Genomic DNA, 23,496 nt, shown 5'->3' on the forward strand with positions numbered 1-23,496 from the left:
AGAAGAGGAAAAAACATTTGGCTCAGAGCGGAAAGCTCGGCTCAAAGGCGCGCTCAGTCGGCGTTCCACTGCCAATTGGTCCGCTCAGCAAGCTCACCTGTTGCTGAGCTTTCCCGCTCCCACACTCAGAAAAACGGATCAAGATCGGCTGGATAATGTTAAAAAAAATAATAGTTATAACTCAACTCATTCAAAATGACTACAACAAAATGTGAAGATCCCTAAAATAAGATTTTTAAAGTTATGATATATATTTAATTTGATCTTAGTTTTAAGCCAAATCCAAATTTATTTTTTTTTTTTTAAATAGTGACTTAAAATTATTAAAAATTAACATAATTCTTAAAACAATACAATTTTATTGATAAAAATCATATTAAATAAATATAAAAAAATGTTTAATTAAAAATCCTATGGATCTTAATAAAAGCATCACATTTCTTTCAGTGCACTTCAATATTTATCTTAAAATATCAGCTGCAAAATGTAACGTTTCTTTCTAGAACCGCTCTCTCTCTCACGTTTTGGAGTTTCTGTTTTGGTTGCTCACATGACATGTCTTGAGCTTTTTCAAGTATCTTCGGCTCCCAATTGTATCTGTATCTCAGTGAGTCACAGGTCCACCGCAATGATCACTTTTTTATCATTGCTTATTTAGAGATGGCTGTAGCTGAATATTTCGCAAAACAAACACCTCTTTCCGCTGCTGCTCTTGAATGATAAGCCATGCCGCGTTGTCTCCGATTTCAAAACCAATAAACACCTTTTATCTTTCGCAATAAGGGGGTGGAATATTCACACTTGGCTATCGGTCAGATTTGCAAGAGCTTGAGCAACTTTTACCACCTGTAGAATCTTATTTTGTCCCGAGAGATAATCCGATGACTTCCATGCGCCGAAAAATAGACGGTTATAACATTGTAAAGATTGAACTGCAGAAATAATAATGGACTTGGTCGTTGACTTAATATAAAGTTCGTATTTTATTTTAAAAACCAATCATGATATCACATGTTATTAAAATAATTAATGTCCCTTCTATACGGTTATTAAGATAGAGCCTTAGTTCATGATGTCATACCTAAGAGGCTTGAATATCTCACTGCTGTCCTTCCCAAACTCACTATTTAAATTGGCTTTGCCATCTATTTATTAACCACTCCGTTAGCCCAATTTATGGTATTATTTAGTGAAATTCCAAACGAAGAATGCAATTTAAAATCAATTTTGACGCTTGCTATGCCATTCAGTGCGATCGGGTCCTGTTTTCCATGTCCTCCTTCCGATAAGCGGAGCAGCATGAATTTATGGCATCACGGGGATGTGGCGAGGGAAGGATGCGGATGGCTGGACCACATAGTTCACGCCTGGACGGAGCTACAAACATTTTTTGGCTCGAATAATATGAGAAATGCTAGAGAGCCCACAACATTATAGTGGCAATTGTTCGACTGGGCAGCCACAGAAAACTTTTGCCGCCCATAAATTATGCTGAAAAATTATTATATAAGCGTCCAGTGTCGAATGGCGCCGAAGAAATTGGCCCACAGCCAAACGGAAAATCGGAAAAAGTCCAGGAAAAGTGGAGAGGCAGGGGAAAATGGGGTGTGCCAACTATTGGCCAAAGTTGTTAGGCAAATTATGGCCTGCCACACAGAGGCATTCGAAACTGTTTCATTTCAAGTTGTTCGCAATCGGGTGCATTGGATATAATCTTTAGGGCAGTTAAATGCAGCTGACAACTTTTAAATGGAACAGCTATCAAACACTTTCATAAATGTTTTATTTCTGGATAAAAAAATATTTAATTTATAATCAAAGTATTTAAAAAATGGTCCTCAAAGTAGTAAAGCTCCATAGAATATCAGTAACAGCATTTTGCCTTTATTTTGACATTTTCTTGGCTTTCAAGTCTTGTGTAAGATGCTGACCATTGCCCCCCCTCTTTAGTAAACTTACCTAAAATAAGTCTTTTCCATTAAGCCATAAATCGCTCAACAGGCCAAAAATCCTTTGTGGCTCTAACAGACTGAAAAGCCACAAAATCTGCAGTTTCTCCGGGAGGGCTGAAAGAAAGCCAGTGAAGCGGGCAAGCAGCCAGCCAAGAGTCTAATTAGGCCAAATTAATTGCCTGCGCTTTTGACACTTGCAAAGACTGAATCGGCCCGAAGCCCAAAGAGTCAACAAGACAAAAGACGGCAAGACAGCCTGCTGGCGAGGCGAAACCAAGTACAACACTCAAAAGTCTATTTGCAACCGACCCTGTAATGCCCCCTCCCCATCTCTACCGCTCCACATTTCTACCCCCCTTCTGCCGGAAAAGAGTAATGTTGGCAATTTGTTGGTCGTCGTCTTATTAACCCGCAACAGGAGGAGACGAGCAAGTTGGCGGCAACTTTTTGGCCAACGCGAGAATGTCCAACGGGCATATAAATTAGCCGAGACAGAAGTTTTCACTCCCCCCCATCTCCCCTACAAGACCATCTTCTGATGAAAAGACAGGCAAAGTTTTGGCATCAAAAAATGTTTTCAAATTAAGCTAATTTATATTATATAAACACGCCTAATGAGTTCCCCCAGCGAAGGCGTTAAGAAGGGGTGGTCATAATTTTGGTGGAACATCTAGTGGATGGCCAAAAAATATAGGAAGCAAACATACTATATAAGTACTTTTGGTCCTGGCATGGTGAACATTTTGATTTGCCTCGTCCACCTTTTAAGACCCTTTGAAAATGGCAAAAGTTTTGCCCAACACTCTGGTGTTGTTGCATTTATTGTTTTTAGTTTTGTTGGTGTTTTTGTTTTGCCTTCACAGTTGGCTGGCGGAATTAACGTGACTTGCATAACGCCCGAAAGTATGCAACGCGGCTGTAAAGTGTCACCATCACCATTCGCGGCGAACCTTTTTGCTCCTTTGCTCCGCAAGGACTCGGCGCTGTGCAAAAATAAAAACAAAATGCAACTGGGGAAACGTGTCACAAACTTTATGCTCCTGCCACGCGTCACGCACGCGATTTTCGCTTAGTTGTTTGTCACTTTGTCGCCGCCTCTCTGCCGCCCCAGAAAACAGAATCCTGGCCAGGATCCCAACTCCTTGCTCCCTTCGACTTGGCCAAGAAAAATGGAGCTGGAAATTAAGCGAGCTGCCATGGCTGGAGCGGCATAAATTAGTGTGCTGAGATTTGAACCGGAGCGGACTTCAAACTGAAGTAAAATACCGACAATCTTCACTTGCGATGAAGTTTTCGGAAGCGGAAGTTTATGAATGATAGACTAACTGCCGGGATATATTCGTAAGGATAAGTTACTGGATCTGTTTTTAATTTCCGGATAACATAAAGTTGACTTAGGAGAGTCTTACAATTTTATAAGCACCAATAAAAAATTCTTTGGACAGTAGTTTAAAGTTGCCGGAAAAGTTAATATAAAATAGTTAATATACTAATATCAACTTTATTATTTAAGGATTTTGTAAGGTAAAAAGACTGTTAAAAAGACTGTTTAAAAAGACTGTTTTTTTATGCTCTAGTTAAAGAATCATAATAAATCCAAATATTTTATTTTTAATGTAAATATTTTCCGAAATTATATAATAAAACAAAAATAGTTAATTTTAAAACTTTAAATTTTGATTTTGATATGATTTCAATTATTTTATAGTCAAAAGCGTACAAAATTATTCAAGTAAAAATAAATAACACGCTTATAATATTTTCTATTTTAATTTTATCATTAAATGTACAAGATTTGGGTTTTAAATTATGATTTTTGTATTTAATTGAAATATGTTATACAATATTTCAGACTGTATAGTGTATGCATTCTGAAGCCTTTGCCCATCTCAAATTGCAGTTTAATGAACTTTAGCCTTACATACTTTAAGGTCTTTTAATTACAGACACATTTTAGTTAGAATTAAATAAATTTAATTACTTAATGCTGAGCCATGAGTTTCCATTTCTATTTACTAACTGTTGCCACACTTGAAAACCACTCGAGTTTATAATAACTCACAACATGTTGCAGAAGAAACCGCAAGAACACACATATGCCGAGTCCCAACATGAGCTACACGCCGGGTTGGCAACAATGGAACTGACATCACAATGGGCCAAGGGGTCGACCAGGAATGTGGCTAGGGCTCGACTGTTGTTGGCACATGTCACCTTTCATAAAACATAGAATCACTTTGGGGTTGCAGCTATATGGCCCTTCACACGGAGCAATCTGGCCAGGAGTAGCATGTGGCCAGCACAAAGCTGAGAGCTGTCTTGAAGGAAACATGGGGCAGCTTCCAAGTGGGCCAATCTCAGCACTTGAAAATTGAAACGTTCAAATGCGAGTGCGAACGATGGAGATGTATTTGACCGCCAAGTAGCCAGATTTGACAGAGGTACAAGTGCAAAACGGATTAATTCCACTAGAAAACCCCTTAGCAAAGTGTTAAGAACAAATTCGGATTCCTGAAGCACAGACGTTTGCTGACAATCATTGAATGTAAATGGTTTCTTTAAAGTGTTTAACATTATAAGTGTTCCAATGTATTTTGAGTTTTTACATTTTAAGTGGGATTTTGTTCTGATTATCAATACCCATCTACATTCCAAAAATTGTTTAAATCGCAGCATTCATAAAAACTTTATAAGCTAAAAAGGGGTACCATCTCGGAAACAGCCGATTTGTTGCATGCATATCTCCATCTCCCTCGCTCTACCTTAATCTCAGTAACGGGTATCTAATATTCGATATATCATATTATTTTTAAAATACTTCAAGTTGATTTATTGTTGTTGGTTTTTTTAAGATCCTTAAAGACATTAAGATAAAATAAATAATTTGAATAATCAATAAAATTAAAAAGATAACTTTGTTAAGTCTAGCCTTCGATTAATGTAATAGGAAGTTTGTACAAGATATTACAACACTCTAATTGATTAAGACAAATTTAATTTGAGCATGACAAACGCAACTTTAAACATTTTCGAGCCCTGGTCATTACCTCTGGTTTTCCCGTAGCAACTGCCACTTCAGCGTAAATCATTATAATAATTTAACTAGAGGACCCTCGCGGAATAAAGTCAACGGTGAAAGTTTTCCGGAAAGCAGACACAGCAAAGAAAATGGGAGGGGCCAGACAGCTGGACATCTTCAGACCGAAAAACGCCAAATGCATTTAAGTAGAAAATCTTGCCAAAAAAGAGAAGAAAATCCAGACGAGGAGATGCCATGATGCTTAAACGTTCTGGCCGTTTTTCCGCGGAAGTGGAACTTTTTGTTGGTCTAGAAACGAAGACTGAAAAAAACTAGTTTGCTTTATTTAAAAATCCCATGGCAACAACTTTGCCAAATCAGTTGCGAGCTGACCAAATAAAAACCTCACAACTTGCACCAGCAATAATAAAATCATATTTAAAACTTTCGCACCAAAGCAAAAAAAAAACGAAAAAAAACGAGCGACATGGAAAGAAGAAAAATATGAAAAAGTAGCAAGAACTTGCCGCATTTCCATAACAAAACTTTTGCGTTAAAAACAGAAAAGTGTTTTGAGCTACTCGACACTAGGCAAAACAGTACAAAGAGTGAAAAACATTCTGAAAGTAGCCGACTAAACTTTTATTAAAATTGTAAATATTTATCAACATTCATAGACCACAGCAACCGCAGCAAATATGGTTGTGTGCTTGAGCACTATGAATATTCCTGATAAATGACAAAGTTTTATAAAGAGAGTGAATCTTCTAAGAATTTTGATTGCAATAGAAGCAGGGGAACGTTTTGATTAAGAGTTGGGAAAGAAATAGGGGTTTGGTTCAAAATTTAAAGCCACATCACATTATTAAGGTGTCTAAAAGTATGCTGTACTATATTTTATATCCTGAATCTAAGGGGACCAATTAAACTTGTATTAAAATTGTAAATATTTATGAGCAATCAAAGACCACAGCTACCGCGGCAAATATGGTTGGATGCTTAAGCACTATGAATATTCCCAATAAATGTCAAGGATTTATAAAGAAAACGAATCTTTTAAGAATTTTGATTGCGTTAAAGGCAGGGGAACGTTTTGATTAAGAACTGGAAAAGAAACAGCACTTTGATTCAAAATTAAAAATCATTTCACATTATAAATGTGTCTAGAAGTATTCAATACTATACTTTATATTCTGAATCTAAGGGGACCAACTAAACTCGTATTAATATTGTAAATATTTATCAGCAATCATAGACCACAGCTACCTCAGCATATATGCCTGGATGCTTAAGCACCATGAATATTCCTGACAAATGTCAAAGTTTTATAATGGGAGTCAATCTTCTAAGAATTTTGATTGCATTAAAAGCAGACGAATGTTTTGATTAAGAATTGTGAAAAAAAGAAAGCGGTTTTATTAAAAATCTAAAATCACATGCCACCTAAAATCATTATAAAGATGTCTAAAAGTGTTCAGTAATATATTTTAAGTCCGGAACCTAATGGGTCTCATTTGGAAAGATGAGAATATTTTTTTGCATACTTTTTGACACTTAATATATTTATAAGTCCATTTTCGATTTATATCCCGATTTCCAATTATTTTGAAATTGATATCCTGGAGCAGAGTATCCACAGCAATGAAAATTAGACACATTGTTAATTCATTTGATACACGCCTAGTAATTGCAGCATCATTTAAGAGCCGGATTTAGTCTGGCCGCAACTATAGTGAAGTGGGGGTATCTCGTTTCCTACTTAAACAGCATAAACAATGTTTGTGTCCGTGCTCAACCCAGTTCTCAAGCATTTTCCGCCAGACTCGAGAACAAAAGGGGCAAATTTGCATAGCATAAAATTAAAGCAAGCGGGTGTTTAACATATGTAATTTTTGACAAACAGAAAGACGAGCGATACGGGGGAGAAACCGCGAAAAGAAAACTGACAGCGCCTCGCATTAATGCAATTTAACAGGGCGTATGCATAATATTTAGCTAAGCCGAAGCCAAAAGGGAGATGAGCGAATACCGAGGCGGCGAAACTTAATTAAAAATATGCGCGCATAATTATAACTATATTTAGCAAGCAACAGCAACGGCCACATGTGCATTAATTTCGCATGAAAAAAGAAAGAGATCCTGGCAAGCAGCTACACACAAAAGCCCAGCGCGAAAAAGTATGCTACACTCCACATCTATTTTTTCATTTTCGCCTCTGTAAGCGGCCTCTGCTGATGATGATGATCCTGTGCCGGGTTTTGTCAACACGCCGCCAACATCCTGTCCCCCCGTCGTCCTTTTCGTCCTCGTCCTGGTGTCCTGATGAGCGTCAGCAGTTACCGTAAATTATTTTATTTATACCGTCAGCCGGACGGGCGGGAAAACTGCACCCAGCTAGCTGTCTGTGTGCTTGACTTAATAAAATAAATTTAGAAGCTGCATCTCTCCCCTTTTTACCCTTTTTTGCAGAACGGCAAAATGTGCATAATGCCACCGAGTGTGTGTGTGTGTGAGCTGGCTGCCGTTTATTATTTATGCATGCTGTGCAACATTTTCACCCAGCAGCTGCACAACAAACGCGAAATCGTGCCACGGCTGCCTGGCCATCAGATTTTTGTTTCACTTTGAGCCTCGCCGTGTTTTCAGTGTACAGTGGACCGAAATAGGCTAAAGAGTGATTATAATGATTACACAGCTCAATACCTTTGATAGATATCTGCGCTTAGAACCCTTTCCAGGGATACTTCGTTAATTATTAAGGAACTTACCATTAGAAATACTTTGCCATATATGCAAAAATGATAAATTAGTTTGTTTGTAAAATTTATTAAATAATAATTTTAAAAATAAAAACTGTGACAAAGCTAAAATAAAATATACAAAACAAAAAATATTCCTCTTTAAAAGTTTCTCGTACTTCCATGCCTCAATACCAAAAATGGACTGGTACCCTTCATAAAATACTAAGCTATGAAGCGTATAAATGAATTGGTTATGCCTTTTAAAAAATAAACAATCTTAGAGAATCACTTAAATCATAAATCATTTGGAGTATGACGATTTGTCCAAGATGACTGTGAAACAGTTACTTCAAATAATACTCCTTTTAAAAACCGTTGGCGTGTTCTCCCTCATAAGTATCCAAACAAGTGCGTATAAGAAAAATACAAAAAGATATCACTCAACTCTCTAATTTTCATAATATATCCCAGAGAAGTTCGGATTGTCTGGCCATATAGATTGGCGAGTGAACTCCAAGCGGGAAAAGGTCAAGGAGATGATGAAGTTTGCTTGGAAAGGATATGCCGAAAATGCCTGGGGCTTCAACGAGCTAAACTCGGAGCTGGGAGTTCCGCACAACGAAAGCGTTTTTGGTAATCACCACATCGGCCTGAGCATTATCGACAGCCTGGACACCCTGTACATAATGGGTCTGAAGGAGGAGTACGAGCAAGCTCGAAAGTGGGTGGCGGATAACTTCACTCTGGACCACACAGATGGCTACCTTTCTGTGTATGAGTTAACTGTTCGCATTGCCGGTGGTCTCCTCTCGATGTACGCCATGACTGGAGACGATGTGTATATAACCCAGTCTGAATATGTGATAAGAAAACTTCTGCCAGCCTTTAATTCATCAATGCATATACCGCACGCCAGGATTAATCCTGCAGCGAAAAAAGCTGCTCCTCACCCTTGGACTCCTGAATCGCTTCTCGGCGAGATTGGCAGTCTAAATATGGAGTTCTATTACACCAGTGAGATCACCGGACACCGGAAATACCGACCCATAGTGCATCATGTGCGGGACCAACTGGACATGTTGTTCAAGCCACGCGACATGTATCCCGATTATATTCATCCCAGGACGACCCTCTGGGGACCCCTGAAAATGTCCATGGGACCCACGGGCGGCGGAGGTTTGTACGAGTGTATGCTGAAGTCGTGGCTACGATCGAATCAGCTGGACGAACAGGCACGTGACCTATATATGAAGGCTATCCATCAGGTAATCAATGGCATGGTGGGACTGAGCTTTGGTGGCCTAACCTATGTGGGCGAACTGTCCAATTTCCATGTAATCCGACGGATGGAGCACTCTACCTGCTTTGCCGGCGGACTTTTTGCCTTGGGATCCCTGGCCTTTTACAATGATTCCCGGCTGGAAGCCAAACACCTGCAGTTGGGCAAGGATCTGGCCTTAAGCTGTCGGGAGAGCTACAGACGTTCAGCCACTGGCCTGGGACCAGAGTCATTTCAATTCGACTCTGTGCCCAGGGAAGATGCCACCGCCAGGAAGAGCGATTCAAAGGCTTATCGGCTGAGACCGGATGTGGTGGAGACCTATTTAATATTGTGGCGCCTCACCCACGATCAGAAGTATCGCGATTGGGGCTGGGAGGTGGTGGAGGCCCTGGAGAAATATTGCCGCACGAAGTTCGGTTTTGCTGGTCTGCAGAATGTCTACGATCCAAAGGGTCCCAGGGATGGAGTGCAGGGGAGTCACTTCTTGAGCGAGACTCTCAAATTCCTGTATCTTCTGTTCTCCAAGGACTCGCTGTTGCCCCTCAAGAAGTGGGTCTTTAACACTGCGGGCCATCCGCTTCCCGTTCGCTATATAAACAATAAGTTCCGCGGCAACCAGCTCAAGCCCTATGTTCACTTCTCAATTTAATTTGAGGTTTAGATTTCATATACTTGTGTATTCTAAATAATGAAAATGAGTGGCTTTCTCTTCAAAATATATCAAATATATTTTGTTATGGGCTTAACCGAATTCTCCCTTTATTGCATAATATTTCATCTCCAGCAAAAAAAGGTGAAGCAAAGAATGTTTGCGGTTTCCCATAAATATAGTTATTAATTCTAAATTCTTTATTTTGCTGTTTAATTGCCTGTCGTACAATGAACGGCAAAAGTATTTGTGTTTTCTTTTGTAACAATTGTTTTACACAATTGAGTTTGACAACAATTTGCAAATTGCACACTAACTGACCACAAAACGTTTCAGTTTGGATTTATTTTTTCACAGCGTTTTGTTCGAACTATTTATTTTTACCTATGCGGCTTTATTTTTCCCAATCATTTGGCATTTATCGTTTCATTGGTTTCGGTTTATGCTTTTATTTTAGCACCCACAATTGTTGGCATTTAGATAATCAAAATATATCACAATATTTTCCGTTTTAATTGGCTACACAATGGCAGAAAAACAAGATGCACACAAAAACACATTTCAAAACATTATTAAAGCCTGTACTTAAGTGTTCAGCTATCGGAACTTGATTTCTTTTTAGATAGGAAAGAAGCTATACTTTATGGGTTAAAGTTGATATTTAAATAAAGATATCTTGAAACTATTAAAAAATATGAGCATGTTTTTAAACGTAAGCCCAAAGGCTGTTGGGTTAATCGCTTTAAAATTCCATTGATATGGGAAGAGTATTGTGGCCACAACAAAAGACGGCAGTGAAAATGCACAACGGCCACAATGTATCTAGGACAACCTGCAGCAGACAGGACAATAATGTGGCAAGAAATGGCAATTCTTTGTTGCCTTCTTTTTGCCCAGCTGGTATTATTATTATTATTTTCTGTTATTTTAGAGCCGTCGTCCCTTTGTAAAGCCCTGGTTCGGCCGACGAGCAGATCATTAAAAAAAATGAAGAGGTCGATTTAATAAATGTGGCTGGCCAAAGCAAACAGAGCACCGGGTAAAAGGATATATGGCGCTGTATCCTTGGGCACTCCATTGTGCCCGCTGCCAAAAATTAAAGCTGCGCCTTTGGTCAACATACTGTGTGTGGACGGTGTGGTTGGCGAAGCAATTTACAAAAGTTTTTCCATCAAAAATCCGCTGTCAGTATAAATATCCTTAAAATGGCCAACACGGCTGCTAAGCGGACACACACACACTGGCGCACTCATGGATGATGAAGGATCTCGGCCGCTTCCTGGCTGCCTGCACTTTGCTCCTGCCTGCAGCAATATGATTTATGGATGCATGTGCTGATATATGCCATGTGCCTCCTGTCTGTGCCCCGCCCACTGCCCACCACCCACCGCCCCCCAATCCACTGCACGTACGACTATTGTTGGCGCCGAAAATTATGCTACAAAATTTTTCTCTCTCCATAACTTGCTAACACACACGCCTGAAAGTTGCACTTGTATTGGGCTCATCTATTTGTAGTTCAAACAAAGAAGGACGTGTTGCCAACACACACACACTAGCATTTCCACTGGTAAATCAGAGCCACTTTAAATTGAGCATGTTACGTTGCATAAACCGTCTGAAGGACCTCCTTGCCCCTTTCCCCGAAAAAACATAACTCCACTGGCTTACCGGCAAAGTGATGTGCTCACTGTTTCTTTATCCTTCTGCCTCTCTCTTCTCAGATATGGTCCTTCTGAAACAAATCTGTTTAAATGTTTGAGATGCGATTATACCTTTCCCTATTGTAAAGTTACTGAGGATACTGGCAGGATTTTTTTTGCTGGCTTTGAAAGTCTTCCTTTTGCGGTCAAATGTTTGTCAATAATCTCTTCAGGATATTAAACGAGAATGTTGTTGCTCAATACAATTCTTTTATTATAGGCACTTAACAATTTAACAGGATACATAAACTTATATATCGCTTTGGAGTCCAATATGATTATGGGCCATAGTTTTTATGTTCAGCCAACCACTTTTTGAGCCATGAATTGCTTTCTCTCAAACATCTCTACCTCAACCAGAAAGAAAATCGAACAATTTCACATATTTTTATGCATGCAAAACACAAGAGCAATCGGTGAAGGGAAAACGTTGAAGATAAATCCCGAAATCCGTGTACTTGTGCACGTTGATTGCTTGGTCCGTGATGGAAAACCTGGCTCCCCTGCCATCTCGATTCTTCTGAAATCCCTTTGCCCGCCTTATCGATCAATCGACTTGCATTTACAATTCCTTTCGATTTTCCTACAGCCACTTTATCAATTTGGCCAATGAAATTCAACAGTTCTGCTTTTAGTTTTTATTCTTTCTTGTTTTGGTTTGACGTCGGAAAAATGGAAGGAGTATCAAAATCAAGAGGAAATAAATCATTCATCATTGACGTGCTGTGCGAATTGGACCACTTTCGTGGCTTTCTATTGTTTGATTCGAGTACCTGGTTTTCTGGATTCCAATTCTGTTCGGATGAGAACTCAATTAATTGGATTGATTGGCTTAAATGCTGCAATTATTGTAATCATTCGATTCACTTTCCACTTTGCATAACTTGTGGAATTATTTCAGGTTGTTTAGCAGTAAACCTGTCAAAGCTTTTGCTTGACTGGCCAATTGCTAAGTGTAATGTTTACACTGTAAACATCATTTCAACACGTAGTAGCTGACAAAGAAGCTTGTCAGATGAAGAAAAAAGTATGTTCCCCTACCTATTTTATTGTTGATAGGCATCAACGAACGTCGGACAACAGGTGTCTGAATCATTTCCCTTCTTTGAGAGCCTTTTTTGGATGTGGATTTTAGATTCAACGCAGGAATCGCATGATAAATTGACTAAATCATTCATCAAAGAAATCAAAGAATATATATACACATTGATGTGGAATTTTTTAAAATTATACTAAGCACAAGTTTTTTTCAAGTGGGAAAATAAATGTTTTTCCCAAATTTGGTATTCGAAAAACTGTATTTCTTTCATCAGAGTACACATATCATTAAGTGTTCTCCCGCTTAAATTGTTTTTTAATGTGTTCAATCGGTAAAAGAATCATATACCTTTACCTATGTAAAACTGTTGCCAAGACAGTTGTGTCAATATTGTTGTCACCTGTCCAAAACTGCACACCTGGCAACAGTTGATGCTAAGTCAATTACCCGGTGATATTCAATGACTCGATGCCTTTGGGCAGAGTGCATTGATGAGCCATCAGCCCGTCCTGTGAGGACATCGGGCTCAATCTCTGCCCGCTTCTTGGACGCTCTAACGAGTTCTAAAACATTTCGCCCAGCTAAACGAAGTTCAACGCACTGAATAACAAGTAGTTTTCCCAAGCTCGCACAATTTTCCTATTTTCCGTGTGCCTTTTTTTTGGTTACTGCGGCTGGCGTTGCGGAAGACTAGAGGAAAAGCTGACTTGAGACGGGACCCAAACTGAATCCTAATGAGGTGCACATTCCGTTTGGTCATATGCGGCGTATACTTGATGCAGGGCGGGCTGACAACGGGAATTTGGGCTGTGGGGGGAACTAATGAGCAGCTAAATATTCGTTGACAGACCAAATGCCAGCTCAGCGCTAATTAATAGCTCTGTAAGCTACAGAATTTGAGCCCTTTGTGCCGCTAATAAATTCGCCATTGTCAACAAATTAATATGACATTTTATTTATTTGCCATGTGCATAATTATGAATTATGCATTTTACATCAGGACAAACAAACTCCGTAATTTAAATCCGTTTATCTAACCTTGCCCCAACGCCGGACTTCAATAATTATTCCCATTTGATTCTGTTTTTGCATTGTGATTTTTTTTTTACACCGTTTTCTCTTATTTTGTAATGGTTACATAATCCCTCTGTGTGCTCTGCTAACCACCATCACTTTGAAAGTACAATTTTATTTACTTTAATTAAAATGGATTAGTTTTCCCATCATTTGCGTGTGCATATTAAATTGCAGTTTTTTTCAGGTGAACTCGAAATTAATGTAGTTGCTTAAAAGTTGTGGCAAACTGTACAGATGTCGCTTGGGGCTTTAAAAATTATAATTTAACAATTAAAATTACAAAACAATATATAAAAAAGAGAAATACAAAAAAACGAAGTAAGCTGCTGGGTTACAAGATTTTTTTGAAACTCTTATGGCAACAAGAATCATCAAAATCTGAACAAATTGGACAAAACAAGAGGGCCAAAACCGATAAAGGGACAAAGACGAAAAGGGATAACAAGAAGGCCCAGAACAAAAACAAAAGCGCGTTGATGTATGATGTTGCCAATTGTTTGAAGTAAATCAAACGGCACCAAGCTGGGGAAATGGCTGGGATCCGGATAAGTAAGTGCAAGCCGGCAAAAGGCACATCCTGTGGTCGAGGCCTCAATGAAGCTACAAAGCAACGGTTGCCAATGATTGCCAAGTCCTGGCTGGTCCTTCTGCCATCGGGCTTTATGCCAGTTGCCTTGGGCCTGCCATTGCCAGGGTAAACAAAGCGCATTGAAAAATTGCCAGGAATAAAGTAAGCGCCCGACTACCGGACAGTGCCGGCCAAAAGCATGCGCCCATGTCCGTGTGTTGACAGCTCTAGAAGGGGGGGAGGACTGTCATTTATATTTCTGTTACCCTGTCGGACCCGATTCGAGCCCACTTGGAGCTATTCAATCAGCCGACAACTCCTACGAATTGGGGCCAGATCTGCGGAAAAGGGGACCCAGGCAAGTGCCATCAATTAACGAGAATTCACATCGATTATTTGCCGCCCCTACACGCATTCGGTCGTTACCATAAACCTAATTTAAATAAAGTTAACACTTAATGCGAATTTATGGCCGCCAAATGTCCAAATTCGAATTTTAAGCGTGCTTGGCAATGCAAGATTTATGGTTTTGCGGTTCCATCTTAAATGCTACATAGGTCCAGCGGTCGAATAAGGTCAAAATGGATTATACAAATGGGGTTTAGAAATGCACAATTGGCAAATATAGCCGCAATCCCTTGAAACTTCAGTTCAATAAAAAATATAGTTTAAAATATAGATAGGCCACCATTAACTATAGTTCACTTTTCGACTGCCATTCATATATCATCGTAACAGCAACTGCCCTCAAAATTTCCGAGCATGAAAAATGTATTCCCAAACATTTTGGTGCCCACCATTTTAAAATTAGCACAATTTGCGCAGAGCTGCGAAACTTTGGCAACGGAAAAAAGCAAACAAAAAGTTAATTAAAACAAAAATTACGGACAGTGGTCGGTTGGCGGTACTGGTGCCGCAGCATTAGCAGTGCAGCCAAAAATGCAGCCGAAAAATCTGCGGGCCATCTAAAACAAAAATTAATTTTTGGGCCAGGGAAAGTTTTTATTTTGTGTTCTATTGTTGCTGCTGTTGTTATTTTGCTGCCCAGGCGAGAGTTTGCATTGTTTTGCATATTTTATACGGCGGAAGTGTGTACGTCCCGCAACGGCAAAGGCACTCGCCATCATTCCGGCCGGACTGCCATCGCCCCCAAAAGGAGAAACTGGAAAAAAATGGGGAAAAAAAAGTGTATGCAACACGCAAATTATGCAGGCGCATAAGACAAACTTTCTGTTTTGCGGATTCGACAACCGGCGAAATGAAAATTAATACGAAAGCCGAAATGGGAGCCAACGGCACCCTGGCAAACACACCCAAATCGGAGATCCACAACGGCATCGGCAACTGGAGCACCACTGAGTAATTAAAAATGCAACCAACGGGCAGAGCGGGGAATCCCCGGCAACTGTACTGAAGGAGATAATATCGGACATGTTCTCCAGCCGGAAATTTGGGCCACTTCTACGATATTTCACGCACAGCTGGAACTAGATAGTAGAGTTTGGGTACTGCAATAGTCAAGGCGTTTTAAAAACTCTAGTGAAAAAATTAAAAAAACTAAGAGAGTTTGTACTCCAAAAAAATTCATCAAATAAAAATGAGATTTGAAAATATTTTTCTCTTTCGCTGTTAACGTATTTTTTTCGTTAAATAGATATTTGTCTATGAATATATTTAACACATACAAATACTTGATGTATTGCAAAATTATATTGTCTTAAAAACTTGTCTCTAAATGACATTGTCTAAAATATTTAGGAACTCCAATTTAAATTTATATTATACATAATAGTGGGATATACCAGTATTTTGTTATTTAATATACTAGATAAACCCAAGTAAACACTATGTAAAAAATAACCTTTCAAGATTATTTACTCTGTCCCAGCGTTTTTAAAAAATTTGGCTTCTTAGGTACTATTTTGTTCCGTTGTTGGAGTGCTCAAATGTTTGGTTATTATTGGGGTTCTCGACTTTTTTCTCAGCCCTAGAGGTCTCGTCGTCTTCTTCTTGTTAATATTTTCAAAGGATTTTCCCCGATGTAGCACACAACAATGGGCAACAGGCGAATTGCAAGCTTTATTGAGATGAGTGATGCCAGGACACGGTGTTCCTTTTATAACGCAACGTCCCCACTTTCCCGTTTTGCGCCTGCAAACTTTGAACCGCAATTAGCCTTAAACTCGCTATCCAATGACGTGACCATTAACTTACTTATATATTGAAGTTTACACTCAGAGTCGTCAGGGGCGAGAAGAAGAAGTAAAGCAAGAATATAAAGTACTTTAGCGAAAACCATTCTGGCTCAGCTCAAAAGCAGATGTGACATTTTCAATTTAACTTTCAAGACTGCGAAGAAGCTATATTAAACAAACTAATCAACTGTAGGGAACTAATCAGTAAAGCTTTTATTTCAAAAGTTTAATTTAATTTCTTACATTGCACAACACATGGTGTTGGCCCCGCAAAATTTGTCTCTATAGCGACGAAGGTTGCATTCCTTATTATTGGCGGTGCATTGGCCCCATCCCCGTTTTCCTCTGCAGACTGGATATAAATATTATTACAAATATTTTCTCTGCATTTTTTCAATAGCAACTTAAAGACTTACAGACTCGTGATTTTTGAGCGTTGACAATAATCAGCAGCAATAGCAGGATTAAGAATGCTAAGTATTTAATGGACATTCTATATTCAAGTGAGCAGTTTTCTTTTGCAACCAAAACATCTGTGAGATTTTTTTAGCTGAGAAAAGTCACAAACTGGACCAAATTACCGATTTTATGCTTTAGCTATGCATTGAAAACAAAGCTTGTATCAATCGGTTCGGAATTGCTATAAATCAAACTGGTTTTCGCAGTGAAGATGCTGGAGAAAAAAGGCGAAATACGTTATATAAAATCAACAAAACCCAGTATCGGGCTTGGGTTTGCTGCTTTTGTTTTTTTTACCGGCAGCAGAAAAGGCAAAACCAGCCCCCATCGGTATTTTCGTTCCCCCATCGCCCCAAACTCGCCCACATCCACATCGATCGATCTTGCTGACGCTGCGAGAGATCTCTTCAGTTACTCGAGACGATCGCACGACGCACGACGCATTCCGCACTTTGGCTATTTTCGTGATTAATTTCGGAGAGCAAAGACGTATTATAATAGATCCCATGTTCCATTCTGTAACCTTAGTGCCATATAATCAGTTCAAGCACTAAAAAGCACTTCGATATTTAATCATTTTTGCTTCGTCTTGCAAAAGGCCTTGGTTTTTCTTACTGAAATTAGGTCAAGTGCATTGTTTGTGTAACCCAGTGACCTGGAAAGTTGTAAAATCTGTATCAATGTGAAGGAAAAGTGCTTAGAATTACCCGGACAGAAACATATGCAAACATAAAGTGCAGTTGACGCAGTTTTAGAGCTACTGGAAGTGGCAACGAATACAGTTTGAAGTGAACTAGTGAAGTAAGTGATTGTTTTTAAATTAAATAAATACATATATTTAAATAAATACAGGAAAGGGCGAGTAAAAAATTTGCAAATATCTTTAAAAAATTCCAATTTTTATATTATCTAAAGAAAATGGAATCATTTTAACTTGTGCGAACCCTTGAAGGCCAGGATTTAATGCAAAAACTATAAAAACTGGAAAACTCAAACGATTCCAAAACATTCGTTAAAGATATAAAAATAAATAAAGATGTAAAAATATATCTTTAAAAAAAATTACTAAGTGCATGCTTATACAATAAAATAAAATAATATAATATAAAACATGTAAATTGAAGTAGAAGAACAAATGTACATGTATTTTACATGTCAAATTTACGATTGCGCATGGTTTATGAGAGCGCCATTTCTAAAATGTAATTTTGGCGAGTATTAAATGGTTTCAAATTGATAATAAGACATTGTATTTCAATATATTAAATAAAAAAAAAATTACCAGAAACAAATTTTTTTAAGACACGGACCTATTGTATTAGATTATTCAACATTTACTTACATGAAATTTTGTGTAAAATAACATTTTTCGCACTATCTGGCATCGCTTTTAATTTCCATAAAGTGGCTGTTTGTTCAAAAATTGTTTAAAATATATGTTGAATTAGTTTATGACTTAACAAAACGTCTTTTAACTGAAATGACAAGAAAATAAAACTAAAAATTTTAACATTCTTTATAATTTTTTTAATAAATATTAACACGGCTATGCATTTTGAGTTACAACATATATGAACAAATTTTTTATAAAAATAATAATAATTAGAACAATAAAGTAACTTTTTTAAGAGTATATTAGATTTAATCTTATATCAAACTGTTTATAATTTTAAATTAAATTTTTAGTATTTTTTAGGGTATTTTCAAAATCATCCAAAATGAGTCAGTCTTGTATACCAGTCAGCGCAAAGATGTCGAAGGCAAAGAAAGTTTTAGATGAAGCCCGAGAAACTCAAAACCGGGAACTGGACCTGGTGGACAAGGGTCTCACGTCCTTCGAGGAGATGCCCGGGTTGTGTGAGTATCAAAATTAGTTTATTAAAACTAAGTTAAATGGTTATTTTGCAAAACTCAGTCAATAGACTGCAGACACTCCCACGCAGAAAAGGGCCTCGCCCCAGATGTTTAGAAAAAATCAAAATTAGTAATGTTCTTGTGTACTGCCACAACTTACAGAATTAGTTTGTACTTTTATTAATTCGTAGAGATTATATCGTGTTATAAAAGTCAGGCATTCCGTTGTATTTATTGCGATGACGCCAGCACCAAAATAGATTTTAATGCGCGTACAAAATGTAAACAAAGCCTTTACAAATGAATGACATGAATGAGATAACTAAGGGTGTTTAAAAGATGTAATCTCTTATTTGAATTATGTGTTTTATTTTAATTAAGGTTTCATTAAATTATTAATACCGTAATGATTTTATTTTTTTGGTTTATCAAATTTTGTAAAAGAAAGATTGCGCATGCCTATGTTTATATAGTTATCCCGCTCCAACTTTCGGCGTCTATACTTGTTGCGTGCAATCAGCTGTTTACATTTGAACCCAGTGAGAAATTTTATGAAGATAAAAATAAAATACATATTCTAAAAAAATCAATTGTTAGAATGTTTTTAAATACATTTAAGGCTTTAAAATAATTTTAATTTAGGATATACATATATTTTAAAAAATGTATTTAAATCTACTAGGTATGTATAGAACTCTGCTTTCAAATTAAATTATTTATCAAAAATATTTTGATGAAGTAAGTCAGTAAGATACCATTTAGTTAAACTGGTAATTAATAATTATGTTTATAAAATATTTCTATTCAGATATTTATTATAATGACTTTGTTTTTTACCAACAGTCAACATGTCCAACATCACGCGCCTGACCCTGTCCCACAATAAAATCAGTGTGATCAGTCCCGGAATTGCGAATCTACTCAATCTGGAGATCCTCAACCTCTCGAACAACCAGTTGACCGAACTGCCCGTTTCGCTATCGTCCATGCCCAAGCTGCGAATCCTCAATGTGTCCATCAACCGTCTGGTTTTTCTTCCTCGGGGCTTTGGAGCCTTCCCCGTTTTAGAAGTCCTGGACCTGTCGTACAACAATCTGAATGAAAAGTTGCTGCCTGGCAACTTCTTTGGAATGGAAACTTTGCGTGCTTTATATCTGGGCGATAACGAATTTGAGTATATTCCGAAGGAGGTGGGCCAGCTGAAGAACCTGCAAATTCTCGGACTGCGCGACAACGATCTTCTGGAGCTTCCCCGGGAAGTTGGAGACCTGGCCCGCCTCCGGGAGCTACACATTCAGAACAACAGGCTGCAGGTCCTGCCGCCAGAAATTGCCCAGCTCGACCTCTTGAGCAACAAGTCGGTGATGAAGATGGAGGAGAACCCCTGGGTTAATCCTATTGCCGAGCAATATCTGCTAGGCATCAGTCACGTGATCGACTACCTCAAAACGGAGACCTATAAAATGTAAGTCCTGAAAAAAAACACAAAATAGTATTCCCAACTTATTAGTTATTCTCTCGACAGCATCTACAACCGTCATTTGCAGGCAGGACGCAACGGTCCACCGCCACCCAAGGCCGACAGGAGCAAGAAGGCCTCCCGAATACGCGCATAGTTGTCCTCGGGCTGAAGCTCCATTGAAATACTGTGTTCGTCTCGTTCGTTGTTAACCAAACTCGATTTTGTATACTAATTTATAAGTATTTGTAAAACTAATGTGTATTTTCGCAAAGTGCCTTGACTCTGTTTCTCACTAATTAAAATTAAAGAACTAAATTAAACGTTTTTCTGGGGGTGCTAAAAATGATATCAGAAGCGGCCTTAGGCAGTCTTTTTTAATGTTAAGTAAAGACACTCTTTTTTTATTTTATAAAATAGTAGGTTTTCCTTGTTTTTATTATCTTTTTTTCATATTCATCATTCTTTTTTAAGACATTTTTTTCATAATCATAATTAATTAGTTTACTTAAAGTCAATTAATTAATTCTTTATTTATTTTAATTAAATTAATAGTTAAATGTTTTTTGTTTTTGTTCTTTGTTCGCTATGTTGTTTGAGAAAAAACGAAAGCATAGTTTTGCTTTGTTTGCTTTGAGTTATGTTTCGTTTCTTTGCATTTTTCACTTTTCAATTTGAATTGAATACATACTTCATATATCAATTTATGCAATTTAATTATTTTGTAAACTTATTTTGCCATTTCTGTATATGCAATTCAATTTTAATTTATTCCTTACAGTGTATTTTAGTATTTATATTTATATATATTTTATAGAGTTTATTTACAAGAGTTTGAAGATGTTCTTTTTTGTAGAGTGTTGCAGAAATTTAATGTAAAGCTACCACAGAACACGGGATTGAAATACATTTATCAGCAAATTTCTCGAGCCGAGAAACATAAAAACGACACTATTTTAAAACCAACTTGAGAAAACTCTATGGTAAACTATTCAAAATTTGGATATTAGGAAGTGAACACAAGGATTCCAACGAAATAATCAATTAGCTTCCATCCTATTCATGTCTTTTCTTGGAGTAGTGCATCAGTCGGGACTCCGTGAGTTGCACGATTTATCTTTGAGCATGCAAATTTGAAACACGCAGACAAAAACAAAAAACATAAACTAGTAACCTATGAGACTACAACAAAGTAAATTACAAGCACACGCAGACTCGTATTTGCATGACCTACGCATTATCAGATACGTACATAAAAATAAATTTCAATGTTGGCAGATATACACGTACTTGATAGATAACATTAAACATAATCAGTGGTGGTCTTGCTACCAGATTGCTAAAACATAAAGCTTTAAACCTAATACTAATAAAAATTGACAATAGAAAATTGTACCTAAGATAGTAAAAATACATGAAATATAAAAATTAGTTACTTCGTTTGCCATTTTTCTGCACAAGGAAAATGTATACGGAAAACAATCAAAGCGGTTTTCGAAAGTCGTACAGAAAAATGCGTTTAGCAACAAATTAAAAAGATTGGATTGTTTCCACCATTACTGTTTAGTCTCGCTTTTTCATTTAATATTTATGGTTTTCATACTTTTTGGTTTTCATGGTTGTTTGCTAGTTTACAAATGCAATTTTGACGGCTTAAATAAACGTTTAGCCTTCGGTACAGATAAATACAATTTAAATGCTTTGTTGTTTCCGTTCTTCTTGTCGATGAAGCTTATTTAACTCGCACTGTTTTTATTTAATTAATTTTTTTGTACAAAACACATTTTCGTGACTTAAGTGCGTAATTAATTTCGTATTCATGCCTAGCGCTTAGAAATCTCACCGACATATAGAATGCATTTCTCATACAATTAAACCTTAGTTTTTCATTTCATGTATAATATTTGTTTGTTGTGGCTGCTGCTATTTAATATTTGAGTATGCATAATAAATATATACATACAAATGTATATTATTACCTCTTGCTTTTATATGTATTATGCATGTTGCCGTTTTTAATTATTTATATTAATCATAATTTGCATTCGTATTTTTCATTTCAATTTATTTAATCAAAAATATCATTCACTTTTAGCTTTTTCTGTATTACGAAATTTGTCTCAATTTTTTTTTGTAGTTTTTTCTGGCGGTTTTCCCTTGTGGCATACAAACATTGTTTAAATAAAAATAATTAGCATAAAAATTACATTTACATTTAATTTGAGTTCATTTGATTTATGTGGTTTTTGCTTTTGTTGCTGTTTGGGCTGTGTTGTTTGCTGTTGTTGTTGTTGCTGCTGATGCTGCTTGATTCGCTTAGCCTTTGGCCTTTTATGGCGCTCCATTGCCACTTTTGGCTGTCAAACTTTGCTATTGTTGGGCGCCCGGGTGGTGGATTCATATTGGCCCCGCCCCAAGGCCGCATAGGCATCGGCGTAGGCGTGCTGCTGCTGCTGCTGTGACTCCAATTGCTGCTGCTGCTGCTGTTGCAGATGATGTTGCTGCTGCTGTTGCTCGTGCAACGATGTCGGCCGACTAAAGCTTACTTGTAGCGGCGGCGGCGCGACGCCTAAGAAAGGAAACAAATTGTAGATAGATATTAATCAGTGGATGTGACAATTTACATTGACATTCGTCATTAGTTGTGTTAGTATTTTCTGATAAAATTACATTTATAAGCATTTTATAAGATATATTTTTAAAGGAATTTTTCGAAAATAATATTTAATTCATATAAGAGAAAATTCAAGTACTTAAATTAAGAAAATTAAATATATTATAAAATGCTTTTCAAGTGATTTTATATTCACAACAATTAGGTTAAAAAGATTAATAGTGTTAATAAAACCATTTAAATGCACATGCAAAAACAAAACAACAACAATACAAAAACATTATCCAAAACTAAACGGAAAAGGGGTACTGGAAAAATAAGAGGAAATCAAGGACACATGCCAAATGGAAAAGGAAACCATTAACAGGGGGAAACACATCCAACAAATTATAAAGGGTCACAAACCAAGAGAGGAGCAAAATCACAAAGGTCATACCAATTGCTTCGGCTAAATGATATATCATTTTGATCTTTTTTTTCTTGTGTGTTGGTGGTGGATGGGAGGCAACAACTCATGGATCGATGACTAGCAGCGGGCGTTTTTGTTTTGGTTTCTTGGGATTCGGGGTCTGTCTTTCAGTGTTTCTGTATGGCAATGTGATGGATCCACTCCTAATAAACGATATTGCGGCGCACCGGCTTGACGTTGGCCTTCTCCTTGCTGCTGCTGCGACTGCTGTTGGCCTGCTGCGACTTTTGCGACTTTGAGTCTTTGGCTTTGGCACTTTTACCGCTCTTGCTTTTACTACTACTGCCCGCCCCCGATCCCGATCCCGACCCACTGCCGGCTGCCGCTGTGGATGAGTTGGTGGTTGTGGTGTTGGAGGTGTTGTTGGTACGTGATGATCGGGACTTATTGCGTGGTGGTAGTTCTGAATTTTTGTA

At 37.6% G+C, this 23,496-nt stretch overlaps 3 protein-coding genes and 1 long non-coding RNA gene across 8 annotated transcripts in view; 2 read left to right on the forward strand and 2 right to left on the reverse strand.

Annotated features, from left to right (window-relative positions):
• Positions 1–8,031: 8,031 nt before the first annotated feature.
• On the forward strand, positions 8,032–10,336 carry LOC119547283 (mannosyl-oligosaccharide alpha-1,2-mannosidase IA-like). The gene is made up of 2 exons (XM_037854066.1): positions 8,032–8,120; positions 8,184–10,336. The coding sequence occupies exons 1-2, from the start codon at positions 8,042–8,044 to the stop codon at positions 9,641–9,643; spliced, it is 1,539 nt and encodes a 512-aa protein (XP_037709994.1). The 5' UTR covers positions 8,032–8,041; the 3' UTR covers positions 9,644–10,336.
• Positions 10,337–16,420: 6,084 nt separating this feature from the next.
• On the reverse strand, positions 16,421–16,765 carry LOC119548189. Its single transcript, XR_005219280.1, has 2 exons — positions 16,642–16,765; positions 16,421–16,577 (listed from the first exon to the last, which is right to left on the reverse strand). It is a non-coding gene; the product is annotated as an uncharacterized LOC119548189 (long non-coding RNA).
• Positions 16,766–17,109: 344 nt separating this feature from the next.
• Positions 17,110–20,315, forward strand: LOC119548515 (ras suppressor protein 1). Of its 2 annotated transcripts, none has more exons than XM_037855803.1 (4): positions 17,110–17,485; positions 18,381–18,541; positions 19,382–20,003; positions 20,064–20,205. In XM_037855803.1, the coding sequence occupies exons 2-4, from the start codon at positions 18,403–18,405 to the stop codon at positions 20,152–20,154; spliced, it is 852 nt and encodes a 283-aa protein (XP_037711731.1). In that variant the 5' UTR covers positions 17,110–17,485; positions 18,381–18,402; the 3' UTR covers positions 20,155–20,205. The 2 variants fall into 2 exon arrangements, with proteins under 2 accessions (XP_037711731.1, XP_037711732.1); XM_037855804.1 differs by having other exon boundaries at positions 17,111–17,485; positions 18,371–18,541; positions 20,064–20,315.
• A 1,774-nt stretch (positions 20,316–22,089) lies between these two features.
• Positions 22,090–23,496, reverse strand: part of LOC119546923 (disintegrin and metalloproteinase domain-containing protein 10) — a 91,480-nt gene continuing 90,073 nt past the window's right edge. For 2 of the 4 annotated variants that reach the window (XM_037853555.1, XM_037853554.1), the window contains exon 12: positions 23,088–23,483. In XM_037853555.1, the coding sequence (XP_037709483.1) occupies positions 23,224–23,483 (260 nt within the window). In that variant the 3' untranslated portion in view covers positions 23,088–23,223. Of the gene's footprint in view, positions 22,567–23,087; positions 23,484–23,496 lie in introns of those variants that run through there. The other 2 variants (XM_037853556.1, XM_037853557.1) reach the window with 2 other exon arrangements.

The sequence above is a fragment of the Drosophila subpulchrella genome, chromosome 2L (genome assembly GCF_014743375.2).
Source record: "Drosophila subpulchrella strain 33 F10 #4 breed RU33 chromosome 2L, RU_Dsub_v1.1 Primary Assembly, whole genome shotgun sequence".
Classification (NCBI taxonomy): domain Eukaryota; kingdom Metazoa; phylum Arthropoda; class Insecta; order Diptera; family Drosophilidae; genus Drosophila; species Drosophila subpulchrella.